The sequence below is a fragment of the Opisthocomus hoazin genome, chromosome 7 (genome assembly GCF_030867145.1).
Source record: "Opisthocomus hoazin isolate bOpiHoa1 chromosome 7, bOpiHoa1.hap1, whole genome shotgun sequence".
Classification (NCBI taxonomy): domain Eukaryota; kingdom Metazoa; phylum Chordata; class Aves; order Opisthocomiformes; family Opisthocomidae; genus Opisthocomus; species Opisthocomus hoazin.
This window is the reverse complement of record NC_134420.1, coordinates 15,655,752-15,681,792: the sequence shown is the minus strand read 5'-3', so window position 1 is coordinate 15,681,792 and position 26,041 is coordinate 15,655,752. Positions and strand designations below refer to the sequence as shown.

Below are 26,041 nucleotides of genomic sequence, written 5' to 3'. Positions count from 1 at the left end.
ACTTCATAGCTTAATTCCCTCTCAGAATTTGTTTAACAAGAGCCATCTCAACTCTAAGAAAGGGCTTCACCTCAGATGCAACCTTTTATTACACTTAGTGCTACTGTGACTGAGTTTCCTCTCCTTTTTGGTTCTGAGTAGCATGAAATGCAAATAGATGTGTCGGGGGACAGTCTCCATGGGCTTCTTGAGAACTTGAACTTACCCTTGGAATACAAAACAAGGCTTCCTACAGAATCAAGACATCTACGACACATCAGTCCTTTTCAGCTAGCTGCAAAGCATCATTCTAAACTGTTTCGACCCCTTTCATTACCACTGCCATTCCCATGGGGTTTACTGTGTGCAATAGCACCCTGTTAAATGAAGTCTTCAGTAGCCTAGAGAAGTTAACTGGCTACTCATACTACAAATACTTCATCTGGTGTGCCAGTAAAACTCAATACATGCTGGTAACTTTTTAAACCAAAACTTTCTCCCACCTCTAAAGTCTATAAACTGATCTTCAGTCTACTTCATTACTTGCTTTAACTGCCTTTTTTCCCCACACTTTCTATTAGTATTCAGTTACACACTAAGTGCTAGACATGTATTTAAGTAGAAGGTGTATCACACAGCATTGAGCTTAAAGCTTAAATTAGTCTGCCGTTCAAGGTAAGCAAGAAAGTATTTCCATCCTAGATTAAGGCCAGAAAGAGCATCTATTTTATCCTGCTGATATAACAAAGACTTAAGAATATCAGTATGTTTTTAAGTGCTTTATATTTATTATAAAGTATTAATAATCGAGTGTATGGAAAATGATTCTCTATACTAGAGAATAAAATTACAGCTTTTACAAGTTATGCTATACAGTACATGAAATGCTGCACATTTTTTCGTCTGCTTGAAACAGTATTTGCTATACAAGTGAAAAAGGGTAGACTTAGAAGTTTATTATTTATAATACAGTGTGTTAGAAAGCACAAACAACATTCAAAATAAACAAGTTCCCAAAAATCTAAAGAAATCTTTAGATGACATGTACACAGATTATACTCAAGTTTCAATATACATATTATTGTTCCCCACAAGATGCTCCACTTTACTGGATTGCTGGAACATGACGAAAATTGAAGGTGCCAGAAAAGCACCTTCCAAGCTATGTAACCACTGGATGGACAGAACAGCAATTTCCTGACGTGTTCTCCAGTTTTGGCTCTTATTTCTTAGTCATATACTGTGGCAACACAAGAAAAGAGACGGGCTCCAGTTACAAATATTGTCAATGCCAATCCAGTTATCTGGGGAGCTGCTAGAGCAATTCAAGGCACTCCTCCCAGTGCTGCCAGCCCACAGAAACCCCTGTGCACGATGCAGTGTTTTAAGAGACAACCAGGCTGGGCTAGAGCATGTTCTTGAAAGACATGGAATGAACAGTTCAAGACAAATTCCTGCAGAATACCCCGTTCAATGTTCATTCATACTTCACAGGCACACAGCTTCAGAGAAACATTCACGTATATGTAGATAACACTTTAAAGCATACCGCTTCTATGTGTTTAGTTGCTTTATGATTAAAGTGGTGTAACATATCAGCAGCTTTGAAGATAGTGTTCATGGGGCACGTTGAACCTAATCTCACAGTAAGATTTTAAGCCTACTTCACAGTTTAACAGTTGTCCACTTTGCTTTTCCTTCTCATAAAGAGGCAGTGTCTACAGCGAATCATCCTGTACAACTGTTCCATTTACAACATAAATCATAATGCCAACACCCCCCTAGAAAACGTACTCACAGTAACACTGTTCACTCTGACACATGTGGTATTGACACTTAACTGTAAGCTTCTCCCATAAAATACCTTCTAGATCAAAAGGGTTTAAAGATATTGCACTGTCGTATTTTACTTTTGCCTCCCAATCTCATTCAAAGTATTTATGAAACTGTAAACAAGTCATTTTTATAGATGTACTGTACTACCAACATTCCAAGGAACTGGAATTCAGTGACACCTTTGTTAGAGATACAGTAGCCTAAGCACAGTGTAAGTTCTGTCCAGCTGCCCTCTTCGTACAGTAACCAACAGGCCACTCCTCCCACATTCACACCTTCAGCTTCCTCTTCTGATCAAAGTATGCATCAAATCTGGACAATGCGTATTCCTAGAGAAATAAGGGACATTCAGTACTCAATACAGCAAACACAGCTGAGCTTGTCTATTTGGGATAGGGAAGCATAATGAAGGTATTAACTGTGTTACCTTCCTAATCCATTATCTCAATACATTAATTAGCTCTGTTTGAGAAGGATAACTTCTCCAGAGATGTTCTGGCTTCTTAAAATTTCCTCCAATCTTATTCCAACTCTAACACTACTAGCTGCTGCCAGCATGTCAGAAAAAAACAGGATTTAAAAGGTCAGAATTTCACTAAAAAGGATGGCTTCTGCAACACTTTCTGCAGGATATTCAGCATACCTGAAAGTTGTATCACTTTACAGCACACTAAACATGTATCAAGAGTTAGACTGATCCCTTTCTCAACTACAAGCTACCTAGCATCGATAATGTTGCACACTGAATGTCAACATGTCATTACATGTGCACTTTGACTACTCAATTTCCAAACTCACACTTAACCGCAATGCTATCTTCCCTCTTGCATGGGATCTGTTACTGCAGAAGAATCACTTCAGTGCAAGGCAGCATCCCACGGCAGGGCCTCGCACATAAGGCTATAGTCTCTCTACATAAAAGCTTCAGGAATTCTTCCCACTGTTAATCTCAGACGTTCTTTACAGTCTTAAGGAAAGATCATAAACTAGCAACTAATTGATTTTTAAAAGTTTTACTCTACTTAGAAGATATTAGTTGCTGTGAGAGTCTGTTTCATTTACCTTCCCATAATGTGCCACAGGTTACATAAAAGCATACATTTTTAATTCGCTGAAATTAAAGTTATCAAATAACTTACCAGGTAACCAAACTCAATGGATGAGATCTTTGCTTGTATAATAGACCACAGACCCCAGAAGAAGTGTGATGCAAGGGCAAACCTGAAATTACAAGTCTCTACTGAAATACCCAGCTAAGTCACATCATCTTATTTCAATATCCTGTTAGAATAGTATTCCCTAGTTTGGGGAAGTCCACACCTTTTAAAGTATGACACTATAAACACAATTCAACTAGCTTCCCCGTGGAGTAGTATTTTGTTTACTCCACTAACAGTGTATACCACACATCTAAAGGTTACAATGGACAGATTTTTCTTTACCATATATAAATAGCTTAGAATCTCTCTTGGCTGAAGTTTCTCCACCCAGTGAGGTATACAAGTACCTGTGGAAGTTTCAAGATACACATGTGAAAGACATGTTACCTGTTAACTTCTATCAACACTTCTTCTTCTAGTTTGGACTTCTCTTCATTGCTCAGATTTTCAAAGCCATCATGGAATGCAGACAGGTAACTGGAGATAAAATGAAGCTAAAAGGCAAGTAAACAGAGTTATAATTCTTTGTCTCAAGACATATTTGCTTCTTTCAGAACTAGGCAGGACTTCTAGTAAGTTGTCATTTATTTTTCTGAAACATCAACAGTGCTGGAGTTAGCTTTAAGATTAATGGTCATTCTACTAATTGCTTGGAAGTCTGGTTTAAGAAAAGCCATAATATTAGGACAACAGATGGCGTTTTGCTACTGACAACTAATTTCACAGCTGCAGTCCACAGCTGCTGGATTTTTTGTGGTGGATGGATACATCACACATCAGAAATATTCTACTCTGAATAGCTATTATGAAGTTACTATGATTTCTAAGGCAAAAGTAGTTGGGATTACAGAAAGTGTTACATTTAAGCAAGTCATGGAGGAAAGCTCTTGGGACAGAACAAGTCCAAGAAAACTGGAAAAGACAGTTAAGATTTGAAGACTGTGGACACTGACATTTTATTAATTATGTCTTCTCTGCCTACCTGTTGCTTCTTTGAAGGATATTTAAGAACACTAGCTTTGAAGAATGGGTACTTCTCATACGTGTAATCATACATCCATTCACAGAAGTGATTTCCAATGTCAAAACCTCTGAAAGATATAAAGACTGAGTACCTCAATATTTGTATGCCAGCAATCTGTTTTTGCTTAAGCAAACATAAAATCAAGTTTAAAAGCAAAAGGCTACTTAGTACTTACTGCAGTTCTGCTAAAGGAGGTAGAGAATTGATGACTAGAACACAACTTTTTTGCAAGTTATTAAAATCAATTAGTAAAGATGGGCAATCAAGAGTGAAAGCTACTAGCTACAGGAAAATACTGGATTTTGCTACCATGTTTTACACCAATGGAGACAGGTAAAATACTTCAGAATGCACTACATCTCAGCATTACTACATGCAAAGAGGTCATACTCAAAGTATTTAACATATCCCACTTTTACTATACTGGAATTCAGGGTTCCGTTATGTTCCAGCTATGCTAATGTTTACGATCCAAATACCTCCAACACACTTAGATCATCCTTAAACACAGGTACTAGATGACTGAGGTAAGAATAGAAAGCATTTTGTGTAACCATGTAGCAAAAAACCTAGGATTACTCATCTGCACAGACAAGAAAGACATTTGAAAAAATTGAAGAAAAAAAATGCAAAAGCAAACCTGCCCTACGTATGTACGTACATACTCAATGTACCATTGTCCTCATCTCCCCACTAGAAAGAAATTTAGACATGAAAGCAAGAAGCCATTTATGAATAAACAAGCCCTCTAGCCTAGACAGCCAAGATGCTCCGACAACTTTGACACTGCTGTATGCCTATACTCAATGCCATTGGGATCAGAGCTGTTTTTAATAGGTGTATTTGCTGTCCACCACTAATACAGCAGAACACAACTCACTAGAATAGGTAGATAATCAGCAGTGCAGCACTACACTTCCCTGCTGAACAGAAAATAAAGTGATTTACCGGTAATTGTAGCTGCTGTATTCAAAGTCAATGAGCATCAGCTTTTGGTTTTCTGAATTCTCTCTGCCTTCCAGAAGCAAGACATTACCTGAAAATTTTAAGATAATACAGCATATTTAATAAAGTCTCAGGAAAATTACAGAAAAGTAATACTCTATCTTAAGAAACACTGTTCAGATAATCCCACTTATCCCTTACATCTGCGCAGAAGAATGACAGGAAAAGGCAAGTTGCACTGGCTGTACATCAACTCATTGAAAGCTGAGATATAATCTATAAACCTTGCAAAGCTGAAAGCAAGAAAGTTTTCTTCTGTACAGACAGAGCTGGATTTGTGTCCTGGGTTTGGCCAGGACAGGGTTAATTTTCACCGGACTCCAGGAAGGGGCACAGCGCGGGGGGGGGGGCTGACCCCCCCTGGCCAAACAGAGCCGGGTATTCCATACCATGTGCCGTCATGCTGGGTTCCGGGGGAGGGGGCAGCGCGGCGGGAACTCACTCGCGGCTCGGGAGGGGAGAGCAGCGGTGCGGTCCGAGAGAGCGGTTCTGTTCTGCGGGTTTGTTCTGTGTAATCCGATTTTCTGTATCGTTGTTGTTGCTACTCCCTTTGTTTGCTGTTCTGTTAAACTGGCCTTATCCCGACCCACCGGTTTCTGCCTGTTTATTTCCCTTCTCCTCCGCACCCCGGCGGGGGGTGCAAGGGGTGTGTGTGTGTCAGGAATTGCTTTTGAGCAGCCTGACAGCCAGACTGATCACTTTGCTTTTCTACTATGTGGCACAACCAGTACCTATAGCTCAGCCTTTTCCTTTATAACAGGGAGATTGCCTTATCTGTCTTTCAATTCACTTTGTCACTATAAATCATCTGAAAGTCGTCAAGTCTGCCTCTGTCAAATGTCAACCAGTAAATAAATTGAGCAATTTCAATTTCTTCAATAGTTTGTCCCCTCTCCACAGGTACATCTGTTATTTATTGCCATACCCTTGCACCAATAGAACAAGCACAGTATTCCACCTCCCCCACCCCATCTCAGAAATTTAAGTTCCAAAGCTTGCCCCAGCCCTGTCATGCTCTGACTCCTCCAGTATGAAACCTTGCCACACCAGCAATGAGACCTCAAACTCCACCACTATTGAGCTAGCTCTTCAGAACTCAGATCAGTGGCTTTTTCTGCTTGTGCTGCCTATCTTTATACACCTATCCTCCAGGGCAATCCTCTTCCAGGCCAATGCCTTATCTAACAAGGCTGGGACTCCTGAGACCACAACAGCCCTGCAGATGGTCCTAGTACAGCATCCTTCCAGTTCAGCCCAGCTTACCCACTGTACAGGTGACAGGGAGCACAAACACAGCATACCCAACACCTTCAGACCTGCTTCCTTTTCATCTCTTTAGAGAATCGGGCTCAGAAAAATTCTTACTCCCTCCATGACTCCCAAACAGAGAAAACTAAAATAAAAGGTGGATGATGTTCTCCTAACGTTTGTTACCAGTACAAGCTGAGAACTGCTGAGTCAAACTACCCTAGTCTCCATTTTCACCATTCACTGTACTTTTTCAGTATCTTTCTTTTAAAAGGACTAAAGTATATCCTACCCTGATCATGTATACTGCAGACAGCTAAGAAAGGTACAGTCTTAACAGAAAACACTCCAGGCTCTCATCATCAACTGACCTGTACTAACAGAACATGTGTACGTGCTTGGCTTAATCCAGTTATGATACTAGATGTTCAGTTAATTAGCCTGAAGGCTTGCCGAAGCCAATGCACTTTGCAACTGTTGCACACTGGGAATGCACTGGCTGCTGTTTCAGGTCAGCTGCCAGGGCAATACCTCGATAATGGAACTACCTCTCAAGAAGCAAACGAGTAACCAGAAAAGGCTTAATACTGCATCACTGAACAAGGTTAGGAAATATTAGCAGCTTACCTTCTTGACAGTCATTGTGGCAAAATACAACTGGTGATGAAGTAGCTTCAAGCATAGCTCTAAAAAACAGCAACGTAGCATCTTGTAAGTAACAAATCACTAAGTTCAGTTCCACTTTCAAGCAAAGAATAGATTTTGCTGTAAAAATTTGAAGCACTATTAATTTCTAGGAAGACCCTATTTTCTCAGTTAGGAGCCCAAGATCAGGACAACGAAGCTGGACTTCACTGATCAGCAAGTCAGATCACCAACTGATTGTATTAGTTTGCAGTCAAATGAGACTCAGGTTGGTTACAGAACCAAAAACAATCCCCAACTTGTAAAGTAAAATGAATATAGGGTATTATACAGTACAATGTGTTTGAACAAGTATACAAATTCATACTGAAACTGTGCAAATTGGAAGACAGTGGTAGACAAAATAAGCCTACCTTAGATTTTTCATTTCCTGGGGGAGATTGTAACTGAGGAGTTTGCTCAGTTTTCTAGTTCTGGATTCTCTGGTAAATTGAATCCTCAGCACTTGATTTAGGTATCTGTTAAAAACAGAAACAATAGTACAGCATTTGTGACAATAAGTGTATTAGTCTTCCCCATACCAAGATACCATTTAAACTAAAATCAAGAAAGTTTAAAAAAAGTGTTAATGTTACTATTCAAGGTAATTTAAGTTCCCCATGTAACTATGAACCAGTGTGTGGGTACAGGGAGAGCTTGTGCTCTCAGGCATTCAGGAAGAATGATCTGCTTATGAAAATTACAACAGGTCACCTTTTTTCCATACTTTAAAGTATTTCGTAACTTACTTTTCCATTGTTCCAAAAAGCCACTTAGGTTCTTTATTAAATGGCATTTTCATGCCATGAAATCTAGCCATCTTCTCAGCTATTTCAGCAGATATGTCAGGTAAGCTTAGTTCTTCAGTACTTAGTTTCCTGCTCTGTAATAAAATACAGTATTTTTAAATACAGTTCATTGATTAATTACAGAAGTGTGATTAATTACAAACACTAGCATTAGTTTTTATATAGCATAAAATACTAGCATAGTAACTCAAGCAATACCCTTTTTTCATCCCAAATTAACTTACAAAATTGCTGTCTTTGGAAAAGCCGAGTTAGCTGGCCTAGCTAACTTAAAATTTAGTCAAATCTCTTCTAGATCAAGACCTGGGGAATATCACATCTCACACTAAAAATATCTTCAAAGCAGATTGAGTAGAAATATTTAAGAACATCAAAAGCATCTGCTTTTTTTGCTGTTAAAGGAAAGTGTTACTCCATAGCTTCCAATGCTGTTTGGTATCTAACAGGCTTTTTATCTTCACTTATTGGTCTCTGCTACAGCTGAAGGGTTTTTAGATACCTCATCCTGGCAACAGCTATAACTGGACTCTCCAACACTCACTGTAACTGTATCAAATTACAGCTAGCAATTACTACAGGTTGCGATGTATTCCATTCCCACATTTCTGGCTTTTCTGGGCAGTCCAGAGACCTTCTTGTCATGATCAATGAAAACAGCTACCAGTCCACTAACTAATAATGAACAGGACTTACAGGAATGAATTCCTCCAGTCGCCCTTGTGGAAAGATTCCATACAGCTTTGGGCCAAGTGCTCTCTCCGCAAGAATGGCAAACATAACACTTTCCAGAACCATAGTTTCTGCCCCCTACAAAAAAAATCAATCCACTAGTTGGTGCTTGCACAGAAATGAACTTAGGTGTGCACAATAGCTAAACTTCTACAAAGTGAGAAATTTTAGGGTTAGCTTTAAAAAAATGACTCAACATTTTACTAACCAACGTTTCTTGACTAGTAACAACTCACAGTTAGCATTGGAGCAATACAAATATTTTGCTTTCCAGTTTAAAGCTAGGGAGGAAATATTACTTAACAGGTACTGTTGGTGGGCCAGGTCAAAGGAAAACTGCAAAAACCAAAACACCTTCTCCTCCCTAACCTGTGGGACCTCTGCAGATTCATTTCCTGAAAGAGTTTATCCTACTGAAGCACAGCACAGGAACCATAAATATTATCCTTGGCTATTTTAACACACGTGGAACACTGCCTCACAAAAGGACATTTTAACTATGCAAGTGAATGAAGTGAACAACTGAACTAACCAATTTTTCATTTAGAAGAATGACTTTGGATTTGTTTCCCTTAAGCACATTTTAGGTCTTCCTTTTTTTTGTTTTCTTAGAGAGAGAATAATTTAAACTCTTGCTGAGGAGCATGTCCAAACATGCCTGAAGTTTCATGAACTTTTCTTCATGGTTTTCCCTACATCAGTAATCTCAGTCCGTAACAATCACAAGCAGACAGTTTTTTAATATGAATGTTTACAAACCAGAAATACTAAATGTCTCAAAAATACAGTTAAAATTACTGAAGTACACCTTTCTTGATGCATAAGATCAGCTGTAATACAGAAGTCACAGTATAAATTGCTACTTCTAGCAATTATTTCAGAATCCAGTTGTACTCAAATCCTAGAGGTATGCTAAGCCTCTGCCTGCTTTTCAGCAACTCATCTCAAAGTCTGACCCATGACACTTAAAGCCATAAGAATTAAGAGGACAAAATTAAGAAAGCTCTCAGATATGTTGGACTACAGAGCCTTTTGCGTTACTGCAGTCACTGTAGTCTCAGACAGTAAATAACTTTCTACACAAATTCCACTCCTGAGTACACTCCAGGGAGTTCCGTTGATAAATTATTTTTATTACTGGCCCACATTTTATTATTCTAGCATCTTCTCAAGAAATTCTAGCATTTCATATTGAAGTGTAGGAAAGACTCATAACTATGTTCTAAAGCATTAACCTCAATAAAAAGTAAAAGAGTCAACAAGAATATAAATTGAGAATTTAAGACGATTTGCATATGGATGTATTGCATCCACATCCTCCATCATTTTTCCATCTCAACTCCTCAAAGCAGAACTAATGCACCAAAATTATGTACTTTTAATCATTTCATGTGCCCTCACCACCACAGATCTGAACTTTTCAGTTCAGTTCCTAAGTCTAACGTCAAGCACCAGAAAGCAACTTAGATACAGGTTACTGAATGTCTGCTCCAGTATTAGTTAATATTAAATTTGTCTGTGCCCGGTACAACACCAGGGTGTTTTAACTGTTGGCTGTTCCCATTAAGATGTCAGTTCCTTCTTTTCACATCTAACTAAAAACCAACTCATGATACCTGGATAACAGCAAATGCCAAAGAAAAGAAACAATATCCTACACATAACCAAAATTACTCATTTGTCCTTAATCTCTAAAAATATCCTACCAATGTGATCCATTTTCTACCGACCATGAGGAAAAACCTGGGGGTTTTTTTTCCTGATTTCACCCTTTTAAGATTCCTCAAGCTCACCTACTTGATAGTTTTATCCCAAGAAATTTCAAAGAAAATTTAGGATCCATTAACAAAAGTAAGCTCCAGAATGGTTTACAATCATAGTTCTTTCTATAGTCCACTTACAGATAAAAACTTGAAGTTGTGTTTTCTTAACAGAGCTTAAAGGGAGCATAGTTTTCCGCATACCACATGCCTGTTCTTCATTAAGATGTCTCTTAATGCATCAGAAGTGACAACCAGAAATACTGAAATTTCCAATTACCCAACAGTGCACTTCTGGGTTACTTCTGCCACATGTCTGCCTAGCCATAGTCCTTTAAGACATGCTTGAAAATTCAGAACCTTCAGATAATCCACAACTACACAGTTGTAAATTTGTAAACTTCTGTGCCAGCAGTGTTAACAAGGATGGCTGCATCTTTCCATGAAAGATCTGCTTGAAGATTAAAAGTACAGACAAATATTACCTCAAAGCAGCAGTATAAGAATATTCAAGTTTGAAAGTTCTGGGGGAGCACCAAAAGAAGTTTCTCTACTGTAAGAGTCTCCACTCCATACGTTACTGTCGAGTATAGGTGCAAAAATAAACTACTAAAAGGACATTAGAAAATTCTATAGCATACTTCATACAGACACTGAACAAATCTAGGTACCCAACTCTTCAGTTAAATGGTCACCTGATGACTTTTTTAAAGGACCAAGCACTGTAGCTAAGTAAGTTATGTATCTCAATGCCTTCAAATACTTTGCGATGTACTTCGACTGCCAAGACAACCACCTGTTGGTTTAAGCTCTGAAGCTCTCAATTTTCATAGAATCATAGAATGATTTGGGTTGGAAGGGATCTTAAAGATCAACTAGTTCCAACCTCCCCTACCATGGGCAGCGACACCCTCCACCAGACTAGGTTGCTCAAAGCCCATCCAACCTGGCCTTGAACATGTCCAGGGATGGGGCATCCACAACACCTCTGGGCAACTTATTCCTCTCCAGCCTTCTTGTAGGCACCTGTCAGGAACTGAAAGGCCGCCATAAGGTCTCCCTGGAGCCTTCTCTTCCTTCTGCAGGCTGAACAGCCCCACCTCTCTCAGCCTGTCCGCAGAGGAGAGGTGTTCCAGCCATCATTTTCATGAACCTCCTCTGGACCTGATCCAATTAGGTCCATGTCTTTCCTGTGCTGAGGGCTCCAGAGCTGGACGCAGGACTCCAGGTGGGCTCTCACCAGAGCGGAGCTGAGGGGCAGAATCGCCTCCCTGAGCCTGCTGGCCACACTGCTTTTGATGCAGCCCAGTACACATTGCAAAGTCATGTTGAGCTTCTCATCAACCAGCACACCCAAGTCCTCCTCCTCAAACCTGCTCTCAATTAATTCTTTGCCCAACCTGTAACTGTGCTTGGGATTGCACTGACCCATGTGCAGAACCTTGCACTTGGCCTTGCTGAACCTCATGAGGTTCGCATAGGCCCACCTCTCAAGCCTGTCAAGGTCCCTCTGGATGGCATCCCTTCCCTCCAGCACATCAACCACATCACTCAGCTTGGTGTTGTCAGCAAACTTGCTGAGGGTGCACTCAATCCCACTGTCCATGTCACCAAAGACGTTAAAACAGCACCAGTCCCAGTACTGACCCCTGAGGAATGACACTGGTCTCCACTTGGACATCAAGCCATTGACTGCAACTCTTTGAGTGCGACCACCCAGCCAATTCCTTATCCACAGAGTGCTCCAGCCATTGAATCCATGTTTCTCCAATTTAGAGACGAGGACGCCATGCAGGACAGTGTCAAACGCTTTGCTCAAGTACAGATAGATGACATCAGTTGCTCTTCCCTTACCCACCAATGCAGTAACCCCGTCATAAAAGGCCACCAAATTTCTCAGGCATGATTCACCCTTAGTGAAGCCATGTTGGCTGTCATCAGTCACCTCCTTATTTTCCATGTGCCTTAGCATAGTTTTCAGGAGGATCTCCTCCATGGTCTTGCTGGGCACAGAGGTGAGACTGACTGGTCTGTAGTTTCCCAAGTCTTTCTTTTTGCTGTTTTTAAAAATGGGGGCTATGTTTCCCTTTTTCCAGTCAGTGGGAACTTCACTGGACTGCCACAACTGCTCAAATATGATTTATAGTGGCTTAGCAATTTCATCCACCAGCTGCCTAAGGACCCGCAGATGCTCTTCTCCTACAGTGGGCAGTTCTTCATGCTCCCAGTCCCTGCCTTTGCCTTCTGTGACTTAGACAGTGTGGCTGAAGCACCGGCCAGTGAAGACTGAGGCGAAGAAGTCATTGAGTACCTCAGCCTTCTCCATATCCCAGGAAACCAGGTCTCCTGTTTCCTTTCAGAGAGGGCCCACATTTTCCCTAGCCTTCCTTTTATCACCAATGTACCTATAGAAGATTTTCTTGTTGCCCTTGACATCCATGGCCAGACTGATGTTAATTAGTTTCAAACAGGTGTAAACATTTAAAACAAGCTTCTGGAGATTTGACCACTCACACTTTTAAACGAATACTTCATTTCAAACCTAAGAATTATGAACACTCTTTACAAGTTTTCCAGTAGGCAACTACCATTCAGCCAAGGACAGATCAAAAGCCTTTCCATACTTCAGTTGGAACTGAAGCTTCCTTTATTCTTGCTTCAACAAAAAGCTCACTACAGAATACATGAAAAAGTAATATTTTGAGGAAAATTACCCCCAAGTATAGCAAAACCAAGGTAAAACATAGGCAATCCCTGTTAAAAGGCCTTATGAACTGACAGAAGACTATTCCATGTCTAGTCACAGTTGTCAAACACCAGGCAGCTCTGAACAGCTACAATGCTTTTGCTAGTGATCCAGAACATTTTGGGATAACCCAGAGGTTTTTCAAAGGACAACATTAACTCGTCTGATCAAACCTACCTACAATTTTTACCTAGACTCAAGAAAAATAAGAAATCCATCCTGACAGGAATTCTTCTACACTGATCCAACAGTGAAGTTCCAGCGCTATGAGTTTAATATTGGAAAACAATAACCTACCAGTATAAAATGACTATTTTCAGGCAACAAACACAGACAGTTCTGAAGTTCAAAGCCTTGCTTCCTGTACTGCAAAACTTCTATGAGCTGCTGGCACCAGGGTGCGGCATGTTTGGATTTTTGTTTTCTTCTGTAGTTTTAGGAACTTTTTTTACTGAATTGGGGCAGGGGAGAAATCAAGCCACCTCCATTTTTTATCTCAAACTAGTACATTTTTCAGTTCAATCTTGGTGCAACTGACTGGAGTTGTTCCAGTAAACTTCACAGAAAGTTCAACAAAACTTCAAAAGTCATTCAACAACAAAAATTTTAAAACCAGTTTCAATCACTAGAAAAAAAACAAATGTTCAAGCTGCTTCAGATGGCATTCCCAGAAGGCAGGAAATACATGGGGAGAAAAGCAGCACTTATCAAACCAGTAAAATGTACTTCTCCCTAATCACTGCCAAAACCATTACAGGGCTGCAAAATGATAGGCCATAACACACAAAGCATCTGTCTAACATGCTGCAAATATTATCCCTTACTGATAAAAATACTGCCAGGGTAGAAATCTAAATTACCAAATGCTGTTCAGATGACTTTATGAAAAATTACACTCAGCTAAACATTATGCTGCATGAGCAGAAATGGTTGCGAATGCAAGAACTTTCAAGTTTGCAGAACACAGATGATCCAAGCACAATGCTAATCAGAAAAACTTAATGTTCAAACTTCATGTTCAACAGGAAGTTCTCTCCATCTCCACATATTTTCCTCAGAAGAGTTCATCAATGTACTGCAAAATAGGGATTACGTAAAGCAGACTACTGATCTTCCTCTACTAAACAAAGAAGAGCCTAGTATTAGAAATAACAGTACTGATATCAATGTTAGAAATGGTAAGAAACCATTTAGATAGAACTGGGGAGATGTTTCTTGTTCATGTGGAATGCTTAAATCTTTCCAAACTATGTACAGACACTCACATCTATGTTACTTCTATGAGCAAATACATTTTATTTCTTCATGACTATACGGTTTCCAGCCCAGACACCACGTGGAGTAACTACTGGTGTAGAACAAGCAGGACCATCTGTGAAAGTTCTGAGAAATGAGCAAATTTAATTACTCACCTGCAGGTCATTTTCCTTCTGAGACTGTACAGACTCTCCTTTATTACAGGACCTCTATGAATGAGAAAAAGCAAACACAATAAGAAGGTGAAATTCAACATGATTAACATGCAACCACCAGAACAAAGGGAGTAGAAGTGCCAGCTACAATTAACTAGATGTCTCAACACTGTCTTGATCTGTGACAGCTACAGCACTAGTATCCATCTGACCTCTGACCACCACACTATTTCAACAATTTCAAAATCTTTCAAAAGGATGTGCCACTGAGACCAGACTACTGTAAAAAGCCCAAGAGCTGATTTTCAGGTATGTTTTTACTGTTTCACAGTATTTCAAAACAAGATTTCAATGTATCACAAGCTTAGAGGAATATTTTTAATTAAGAGAAAATTAAGTCCCTCTGCATGACATCTGGGATGATAGTCGTCTTGCAGCTAAAGCACTTGAGATGCATTACAGAGATTATATAAAAGCCTTATAAGGACTATTAGAAGAGGCATGTTATGAAGCTTGTAAAGCACTTGCTTTTTTATTTTCCAAATTTCTTGTGACTAGAACCTCCTTATTTACAGTATGCTATCTAGGCTATATGTACAATGTACCACTGGCTGTGCAAATCCAAGATTTTTCTTCACATGAACTGCCTATGTAAGCTAAAGATGTCTCAGTAAGAACTGCAATATACTAGCAAATCTTTAACGAATTCCATGCATAATATATTGTGCTAGGATTGTTAACAGTCATTATAAAGCAGTTTCAGAGTATCAGACTATACCCTCAGAAACTGAACCCTCAATGGCACATGCTTTTAATAGAGCTGCACATTTAAAATTCAAGATGGAATAAAAACCTTGTCCTTTAATGGGCTTGAAGGTAAGGAGAAGAGAAAGCAAATATTTACTTAGAATTAATGACAGTTTGTGGTTGCTATTTATGTTGCAACTCCACCATTGCCTGTTTAAACCAGATTAGCTTTAGAGGCCCATAAAGGTAGCCTGCATCTCCACCTTCTGAACAAAAACATTTGATTCATAGAACCGTGTGCATACCTTCCTGTTCCAAAGCTCTAACATGTCCAAAACAAGGGTGGAAATATGAACTTAATGGTATACAGTTAAGCAACACCAGCTGCCTTAAGTACAATACAAGAGGCTAATTATTTACACAAGCTATGCAGTTACAGTATTTCAGAAGCTATAGAAAAAGTATAGTTAATATGAATCAATGGTCTTTCAGCAAGTAATTCCCATTCCACTAACATAATAAGTTTAAAACAAGACAATATGGAAATTGCTATTAGTTTATATTCCTTTCAAGGAAAATAATACAGTCAAAACATATTCAATAAAGCTACATGCATAACTACTCAGTAGTATTAAAGTCATTTACAGAGGGCATCTCTGAACAAGCATGTCCTACATCAATACCACTCTTGCATCTTACAGATTTTTCTTGAAGAGTCAGAAAGTTACTCACCATCCAGGAGTCTTTCCTGATTAATGGTGCTCTCAGAATGGTTCAGTTCATCAGAAGGTAAGCAGATTAGGCTTTTCCCTAGAACCTGAACTGGCATCTACTTTCCAGAAGTCATACTGTATAAAGAACTAGCCAGTTCTAAGAGTCCACCTCAAATTAGTGTTGGAGATACCCTAATCGCATCTGCTGTGCCATTAGAAAGAGACAATTAGGGATACGTACTGCAGAGTCATCAGAAAAGGAGACTTCTGCATCATCCCTTCCTCTTTTCTGTTCCCTCAGCATGGAGCATTAGTGTCCAGAGGAGAATGAATACAAAGTAATGAATGGGAGCTTGGAGAGGATCAGTCTTCATAAGTGGCCATGTACTCAGCCTAGAATTAGGAAACTCTCCAGTACATGAGGTCAAGGAGAATAAAGTAAGCAGGATGCAATTTTATGTAACAAAAGTTTAAGAATTTCACTCTAATACAGATGTTAAAGTGGTAGGATTTGATTGTTTTCTGACTGCACAATGAGAACTGTGGTTCAAAGTGAAACATCTCATACCACGAGGTATTTGAACTACATGTTTAACTCATGTGGTTTTGGCTAAAGCAATCAAAACTTCAGTTTTTCCACAAACTCTAATAGCTCACTTCAATTTATGTCCAATTCTGGGAGCTATTTACTTCAACAGCAATAAGGAGATTTTAATTATCCAAATATGACTGAATAACTCCTGGAGGTTTTTAATTACTCTGTCTAAATGGAAATATTAACTAGAAATGAACATGTGTTCTACATCTTTAAGATTTCTTTAAATATTTGTTCAGTTCTTGCTTTATTGTGGGAAGGTTTATTCTCAAAGCAGATTAAGAAAACTCCCTACAATTTTAGTAAGGGAGGACAGCTATATGCAAAGAGACAACAGAAGTTGTTATAGATTATACTTTGTGACCATGTAAATTGATTTTAAGGCAGGAAGTTTCAGGTATAAGATGAAAGTCCTAGAATGGGAGACATTCAACACTATCTGATCTGCGATCAGAAGATGACCAGTGTTTACGCATCTGGCAGTTTGACACAGAAAATTGAGTTCTTCATTATTTTCTTCTTAATGCCCCAAATTTATTTCTCTTGTAGCTGGCAGATGAGCTCTGTATCAAAAATCTCAGGTGATGCTTGGCAGGAGAATTCTGTACAGAGAAGGAACTTAGAATTTTTTTTTTCCCCCAAGTAACTCTTAGCTCTGCCCACAAATTTAAATATTACATTACAACTCCATTTTTCTGAGTTTACTCATCTTCAGTAGTTTAAGATTTCAAAATACTGCAATACTTTGATTTAGACAAATCCATAGGAATTCAAATCCCAAGGAATTACAACATTAGAAGGAACTGACTGAGAGGTTAGAGGCAACCTATGCAGGGGAAACTTTTCTTAATTCTAGAAGCTGTTGGAAGCCATTGATTCGAACTTCAGGGTATGGGAACACAAACAGTTTTAGATTCAACAATAACAATATCTTCCTCTCAGAATCTGCTGTTGATCACTGATCCCTCCCAGACCTGAAGGAACTGATACTGATTTGCTGAAGTCCTAGAATCTAGCACATGAAGAATGCCCAGTTCAAGCCCTACAAAAGCCACAAAAAACAACTCTAATCCTCTTCACTTCAAGTTACCATTCTCTCATGAGGGAGCAGAGGAAAGGAAGGGGCAGTACTTTGATACTTTGTTATGGCTGTAAACATTCAGATGCACAAGACAGTAGCTGGTGCTACTTAAGCCTTATTTTTAAACAATGAAATCCAGTACTAAAGAAAATGAAAGCTGTAGAGAATGCTCCAACTTCAGAGATCTCATACTATACCGTGAATCGTGTCTGTCACCTGGAAACCAGAGTGCTCTAGGCACGATCGCATGGGCAAGCCTGCAGCAGAGAACACATGCATATACAACTAAAGTGGTACATTACCCCCAGAATACCCTTAACTCCACCCAACACAAATATATCCCCGTAAGAGGTGCTTGGTTTCTTTCAAGCCGTCTGCCAGTGCCAGGGATTTGTAGTTACTCCATGCTACAAACAGACATGGACACCAACAACCACAGAAGACGTTGATAATTACAGTTACACAGCAGTCTGCATTTTATTTAGTTACAAAAAATAAAAGGCAGCAAGGCAGGTATGGAAAAAGATTTACCACAGAACTGTGGCAACCATTTATACTTAGTTTGCATCTGCTCACACAGAAATTGAGATACCAGAGATGAACATTAGGTACACTGATTTGGTTTTCCTCATTGATATACAAGATTTTGTTTTGGCTGTTGCAAAGTAACAGAGCCCCAATGAATCCGAGTTCAAGGTTCTTTTGACATGTGTAAAAGAATGGGAATCAATCCCCAAGTTACCTTTTGATAGGCAAACTTCAAAGAAATTCACCTTAATTTAAGCTTCTTTTTTTGTTGATGCTAGCTTATGTTGAAATCCTAACAGTATTTCTAAGATGTGGGAAATTTTGGTCGTTCTGAATTTAAGTAGAAACACTACAGTGATCTGCATATGAAATCCAGTCTTAAAGTCTGGACATTAAATTGCATATTGTTGGAGAACCTTTTGTTTCAGTTGTTTTATCAATGATATAGCCAATAATTAAGGACATTTTGTCATGAGGAAGTTTTACTTTCAATGCTCCCCTTCAAATTTAGCAACTAAGCTGGAGCAAGAGTAAGTGAAGCAGAGTAAGACACTTCCCTTCTTTCAACGTAGAACATATCTGCATTGTGCCTCAAACATTTGGGTTTTAATGTGGTTAGTACTTTAACCTGTCACAAGCACAAATACTTGTCTTAAAAAAAAGTTCTGCTCAAGGATATACTCAAGAGACGTCCTTGATTTTTAAACATCCATGCCAGTGCGACCATTCATAATAATGGCCGAACCAGCTCTGTTCGTTTCCCCCCCAACTCCCCCCAAAATAGTCATGCACACAAAAAATTGGCTTAAACATATCAGCTATGACAGAAGAAGGCACAGAACCTTCCCTGTGTGGCAGCTTTAGCCAACTGGCATGGTTTGTATTGGATGAGTTTCATGTACTGACATTTGTGTCTTCCAAGATTCATAATAAGCAAACTGGGGTTATTTTCAAACTGCAAAAAAGGTTCCTTTAAAAGGTGGCTCGAAGAATTATGGTGCCAGTATCATTCATTCTTAAGTTAGTATTGGGTATCTATTTTTCACTACTATTCAATATTTTAAGTTAAACTTGTCTTCTGTATGTACAACAATTTGGTGCAGATTTCTATAGACCTATAGTATTTACAGTAAAGGAATAACAAAAGCTGATATTATCACTGTTTTGTGCTCCAATTTCAACAGAAAGTAAAATGGACAAGAGTTAAAACATGCTACAAAGGCTCAAGCAAACAAGTGGTAACTACTAATACCCAGTGGCAGTTAAGTCATTGAGAATTAAGTCATGATTTTAGAATAAGGTCTCAAAACTGAACTTACATCAGCAGTGCCCCTTAATTTCTATAGGGCTTTAAACTTAAGCAACATTATAAAAAATATCAGATTACTCTCTCAACAGACTTGTCATAAGATTCTGCTTATGCCACCCAGAAATCGGTAAGAATCCTAAGTGAGGTTTTCAAAATACCCCAATAAAACAGTTTGCTTATATTTTAACTTGCACTTAAGGTAGAGGGGCTGGAAGAGACAAATGTTTGTCGACAAAAATTGTGAACCTCAATGCAATCTGAAAGTTTTACCTTGGGACTCTCTCTGCTTACTTAACCTTTAGTGAACTGCACCAACAAGAGCAGTCATTTCACTGCCACTACGGAAATAAAGGAAGTTAGACATCTCAAAAGATCCTTCAACACCAAGAGTACAAAGGTTAGAAAGTTATGAACACGCTTTCAATCTTGAAACCAAATTAGTTCTGATTTTAGAGCCCAGAATTTTATTTTGATTTCTTCAGTGGACAAGGGCACAGAAAAGGCACATAAAAAAAACCTGAGGGAAGAGGAAGGCAATTAAATTCTAGTCTCTACTTTTCCTTTGAAATAAGGGAAAGGCCACATTTCTTCACAGCTCTTGGGCAACAAAAGTTCTACCACTACAGAAGTTTTACAGCCCATGTTCCTACTCAAGGCTCCTACATATTAAGTCAGCATTACATTAAAGCCATTAATAATTCTGAAAAAAATTCTCAGCATCAACTCTAGGAGTTATTTCGAAAACAAAGTTTCAAAAGCAAAAGCTTTGCTTTTGGTTTCTCTTCAAGCTTAAATAGTCTTTCCTTTAGTTTAACTAATGAACTTCTGCACACTTCTCTTGTTCAACAGTTTAACTTTCCACACACACATACAGTGGTGTAGCCCGGTGTTTCATGCTGTTTCAAGCCACTGTAATCTTTTACATATTTCTGGTAAAGTTTGCTACCATGGGAAAGTTAATACCTCACATCGTATAATAAAAGAACACATTAAAGCCAGTTAAGTGACACTATCCAATGAGATTTTTAATAGTAAGTTTGGTCAAGTCAGCAGAAGCAGGAAGAATGGGCTGAAATTTCAGGAACAGTCAATCTCCTGCAGATATTTGATCAGTTATTCAAGCAAGTGACTGAGTACTGGAAAAATATCAAATTAGTGGATTATAAAACCAGATTGTCCAAGTCAAATAGAAACAAATACAAACACCCAAATATAATTTTATGAAGATGCAATTTTTCATAAGCTTAAACACGTTATGAGTATTTATTTACAATATAATCAAGTGTCCAGCAGAGTTGGGCAAGAGAAGATCTGCTGTATAGTCCTACTGTAACTGTCTGTGGGCTTTGGAAGAGAACATCTTTGCAAAATATTCTTGATTTTAAACCTTACTATTTGAAACAGATTTGCCAACCACTTCTCTTAAGAAGTGCTTCTCTTAATTTCAATGCTATTTACATTTTACTAACCAAATAAAAGAAAAGTAACATTAGAAGTTTGACAAACATCTGGTTCAGATTGCCAGCTATGAGGCGTATCACACATTTAGGAAAGCATGTTTTGGAATGAGATGGCTGTACGGTATCAATGTTTGTGCTTCATTTTTATTCTAACGCTATAGATCACATTTTCCAGCAACGCAATTACCCATGAGATCTCTAACAAAATGCTTGAGCACTGTACAAGTTTGACAAAACATTCAACTTTAATCTCCAGGATTCGTAAGTGCTACCAATATGAAAATTAAGTGGTTTAGTCTCTTGCAATCTTGGTAGTTATGCCAAAGTCCTACATACTGTACAGAAACAAACTTTAACTTTACTGGAACATGACAATCCAAACTTAACACCATAAACAAAACATTACTGATGAAACAGACATCATATGAGCCTTCAGCTGATACACGCCAGTCAGGATCTGTATAGAAAGCAGCGTAAGTTGTAGACAATAACAAGCTACAAAGAAAACTGCTTCAAGCTAGCAATCTACCCCACTAACACTAAAACACATTCCCAAAAGGTTAAACCAGCACACACTTGCAGTGTGTCACAATGAAAATCTCCAAACATACCACAATTAAGCTACAGAAACCCTCCCACTCCCAAAGCACTCTATGTACTCACCATCTGCAGGATTGCACCATATAAACGCAGGAGAACTTTCCGTGGTTCATCTGCAACTGTCTCAACAGCATCAGGTAGTGAGCACTGAAACAGCATGTTGCTGAGGCCACCTCTACCAACAGAAAGGTAAGTTTATCAGCTAACTTGGATGAGCATACATATTTCCTTTTCTACAAATTAGAGGCACACTACTCATCCTTTTAGGATGGTTAACTGATAAGCTCTAACATGAGAAAATTTTCCAGCAGTACCAATCACTCATAAGGCTTCAACAGAAAGTTTAGCAGATTCATGCTTCTTACTGTACAGTTCACCATTAAGATCTATTGATACAAATTACAGCTCAGGCTACGAACAAACTGATGTAAAACACAACAGGCAACTAAGAAAGATGTTGACCTCTGCTGACAATTATTTTCGGGACTTCTAGAAATTGATGCTGCTGTCTTGTCAGATGTACTTGGCCACACAAACAAGCAAGACGACAGCAGAATAAGCTTAAAATCACAGAGCGAGTATAAAACCCTTAGTTTGAATTAAGAGCTGGTATCACTGGGATGGTAGCTACAAAGATTTAACCTGAATACCAGTGCTACAGCATCACTGATGAAAGTCATACTTTTGCTATCACATTCTTAGGGACTCATTTTCAATTTTGAAATTTACAATTAAAGCAGTTGTTTATTTTAATGAAATTGCTTGTGTATTTGGCAAAACTGAAGTCACCCTCAGAAACTTAACAGGTAAGACATGAACTAGGGAGTCCTGTGCTTCAGTCATTCAGGGGTTATACAAGCATGCTAGCTTTTCATACAATTACTGTTTTATAACAGTATTCTTACAGGAAAAAGTGACAACGTGTTTTCTACAGGTTTATCAAGCTAGATGGATAGGAGATTAGAGAAGCTAAGTTTCTTGATTTCTAGTAGCCCATTAAGAACACCAGTCTATTCAGCCCACATTTTCTTTACCACATTGTCTTTCTGCATCCTCTTCATTATCAATATATTCATTAACAAGTTTTCACATTTCCCTTCTGCAATAGATGTTCCTCTACTATAAGGGGGAAAGTACTGAAATTTCTGGTTTTTTTGAGAAACAGAAATGCAAACCAGCTCTACTGAAAAAAATTGTCTGCCTCACCATTAAAGAAAGAACTTTTCAAAACCAGATACAATCTAAATGTAGCAGGTAGCAGTAAAGGAATGAGGTAGCACAGATTTAAAAAAGTAAGTAATTTTACTTGTGGCATGCTACAGAACTTACTGCAGGAACTCTAGAATGTAAATAATAGTACCTCTGTCATGTTGCGATTTCCTTCAAAGTAATGCAGTTTTTCATAACACCCAAAGTGTAAGTATTTAATATTACCTTGTAGTGAGCTTTGACTCCAGGAATCCATGGCAGATCCAAAATGTGATGACTAAAATGCAGTTCTTAGTCCTAACCTGACACTCAGTGCTTTTTCAAGTATTTTTCTGGGTTCTCTTACAATGCAGTGGGGGAAGCACTACAGACTTTCTGGAGGAAAAGGCTACCCAGAAGTAGGTGACCTGTATGTATTTACTGGAGCTGATACAGAGAAGAAGGGCTGGCCAACATATTCAAAGCCAACAACTGAGAAGCAAGAATGAAATCTCAAGAAAATAGGCTAAAAAACTGCACAATATGCTTAAGAAAGAGGACAGAAGAGAACCAGGTGGCTTGGCAGGCATCCAAAAAACGATGTTTAGAGACAAGAGGTATGAAGTAACTTTGAACCATGAAGGTAAACAGGTAGAAAAAGCAGAAAAGGTATCAAACGAAAAGCAAAGCCAGACTATTCAGATGCCATCAGAATATTGGTTAGTTGTGCCAACTACTTTTCTGGCTTCATTTAAACTGTGCTAGACAGTTTTTCTTGAAAAAAAAAATTGCTACCTTTTCTAAGCCCCTGATATAGATTTTGATGAAACTATCAATATTTAAATAGAAGAACTAACCACACTGAAACCCACTTTACAAAAAATACTGGACTAGGGCTCAAAAACCTGTACAACTATGTTACTTATTTAAATACAAGATCAGCCTTCATACAGTGCACGAAAGCCCAGAAATTATTCTTTTTTATACCTCTCAAACAGAACTGTCTTACTGAGGCCAAACTCCATTAAACAGCAGTTTCACTATAGTTTTATGCAGTTCAGACATCTGTAGACTCAGCAGCTTATCTAAGGGTCAAAAGGGCACACCTCACTCTTACACAGATAAAGCTACCAGTTAGTCTACTGTTACAAATTACTTAAAGGTAAACCCTTCCAAAAGGGTCACCTATTTTCAAAGCTTTCCACAGCCTTCCCCAAATCACAGCCTCAGCAGTTAGATCTGCTTATATACTTGCATTCTGATCAGATGCAAATCTATTTCTCTGCTCTAATAAGGACTGGATCCCACCATCCTGATACCAAGTACCTAACAGTGGTTCATGAACATGATTTGCACTGATGCAGTCAAAATGGCAATACTGACACAGTAGTGAATGCACACTGAGTGCTGACTTTTGTGAAACTAGAATCAGCAAACCAACATGATTTTGCGTTCTCTGTAAATACAAGTGGTGAAAAGACTTTTACCAAAATAAATGCAACTGCTAATTAGCATGGTTTTACACTGTCTTCAATTTCAGCCCATCCTCTCTTCATACCAATTCAGAAACCACCCAAGCCATTTTGAAGTGGTATTTCAGAGGAGAAGTTTCCACAAAATGCAAGAACAACTGCACTAAAACCTAAGGCTTTAGAAAATAAGGACCAAAGTCAGCAGTACACACTAATAAGGATGAAAACAGAATTAAGCACGACAGATTACAGACATATTACCAGATAAGTTTACTGTCTATGAAAAGTATTGGTCTTCTAAAAATTCTCTCCCTTTATAAACTTATTGTGATCATGTCAAGTGAGCAGAAATTATCTAAAAATACAAATACTATCTGCACTAGCTTTCAATAAGTCGCTCATTTTTACTAATGCTTTTAAAATAGATTTGGAAACAAGCATGATGGGTTTTGATTATACTTTCATATATCAGAGCTTTGTCAACAGTTTATGCTCTCTTAGCTAACTGGGGGTAGATTTGCATGTATTTCGTGTAACAACAAAAGTGGAAACACTAGGAAAGCAAACTCGGGACTCACGGGGACAAACTGACAATATCCTTTGAAACTTTATGCGACTCTGCAGTTGATCAGGTAGAATTATCAAGCACTAAGGCACACTAGACAAGCAGACTGTAAAAGTGAAGCTCTGAACTAACACCGATTTAACTGGTATACAGGACTGGTACAAAAAAAAAAGACTAACTCCACAAAGAAGGCAAGGATCTCACACACATCACATACGGCTTCTAGAACATCCCCAATTCACATATTTCTGCTGCCAAAAACAAGTCTCCTGCACGCTGCCGACATGCTGAGTCACAAGCACTTGTCACTATATATGCTAAAGGATGATTCACATCATCGATACACCGCATTTACCCGCTAACTTCTGAATTTCAGAACGGTCAAGGTCACGGCAAAAAGGGCACTTTTTTCTCAGGTGGGAGCTCCCAACTCGGTGCAGCGGTTCGCTTCCACCGTCACGGTCCGGTGCGTCTCCCCCGGCCCAGGGCCGCCGCGCTAGCCCCTCGCCTCACCGCCCTCCCCCGGGCGGGGGAAGCCGACGCACCGAACCCAGCCTCCCCCCCCCGCCCCCCGGGGCGAGCCTCCCCGCACCGAGGCTGGGGGTCCAGGCGGCCGTGCCCTGCCGCAACACCCCCACGCTGGTGTGCCGAGGCGGGGATGCCCGCGCCGTCCCAGCGGGAACCTGAAATGCGGGTGTGCGGTCGCTCCTTGCGAGGAAGTGAGCCCAGAAAAGCAAATTTGAGGATTTTAAAAAAAAAAAAAGAGTCAGCCCCTCATCTCCCGCACCTCCCACGTCAGGAAGCGGCCCCGCCCCATACCCTCCGCGCTGACCTGATGGGGCTGATGCGCAGCTGTTCCTCCCGCAGCCCCCGCCAGGCCCCAGGCAGGAACTCCTTACACCACAGATACGCCTTGCGCCGCGTTCGGGGGTCCAGCGGCGGCTCCTCCTCAGGCGGCGGCAGCAGCAGCGCGGCGGGAGGGGTGGTGACGCCCCCGCCTCTGCCCGCCGCGACCGGGTCTTTCCCCTCGGGGTCGGCGGGAGCCAGCGGCGAGGGAGGCTGCCCGGCGGCGGGGAGAACGACGCCGCTCCCGCCGGAGCCGGGGCTGCAGCCGAGGAGGAGCCCAAGCGGGGAAGGGTCGGTCTCGCCGTTACAGAACTTGGTCTTCATGGCGGGAAGGGGGCGCGGCGGCCGTTAGGATGAAGAGTGGGTGGGCGGGCGGGCGCGACAGCTCGCGCGCTCTCTCGCCTCCCGTGCGTCCCACCGCCGCCACCGCCAGCACAGAGTGGGCCGCGCGCTCGTGCCCGGCCCCCCCTTATATAGACAGCGCAGCACGCGGGCCCGCTCGCCTCACGCCTTTTCCCTCTGCCCTCATTGGCTCCCGGCTATCG

At 39.9% G+C, this 26,041-nt stretch overlaps 1 protein-coding gene across 1 annotated transcript; it reads right to left on the bottom strand.

Annotated features, from left to right (window-relative positions):
• Window positions 1-745: 745 nt before the first annotated feature.
• Window positions 746-26,041, bottom strand: CHKA (choline kinase alpha). The gene is made up of 12 exons (XM_075425738.1): window positions 25,483-26,041; window positions 21,489-21,600; window positions 14,393-14,446; window positions 8,439-8,552; window positions 7,686-7,819; window positions 7,311-7,415; window positions 6,880-6,938; window positions 4,948-5,035; window positions 3,958-4,066; window positions 3,363-3,469; window positions 2,955-3,036; window positions 746-2,144 (listed from the first exon to the last, which is right to left on the bottom strand). The coding sequence occupies exons 1-12, from the start codon at window positions 25,818-25,820 to the stop codon at window positions 2,085-2,087; spliced, it is 1,362 nt and encodes a 453-aa protein (XP_075281853.1). The 5' UTR covers window positions 25,821-26,041; the 3' UTR covers window positions 746-2,084.

What these genes read in the sequence shown, in the direction of transcription:
- CHKA (XM_075425738.1), bottom strand. Translation starts at nt 25,820, where the DNA reads ATGAAGACCAAGTTCTGTAACGGCGAGACCGACCCTTCCCCGCTTGGG. An exon ending in CTGCGCATCAGCCCCATCAG is followed by an intron (nt 21,601 to 25,482) that starts GTCAGCGCGGAG and finishes TTCTGTTGGTAG; the next exon opens with AGGTGGCCTCAGCAACATGC. An exon ending in CCATTGAGTTTGGTTACCTG is followed by an intron (nt 2,145 to 2,954) that starts GTAAGTTATTTG and finishes TTATTTCTCTAG; the next exon opens with GAATACGCATTGTCCAGATT.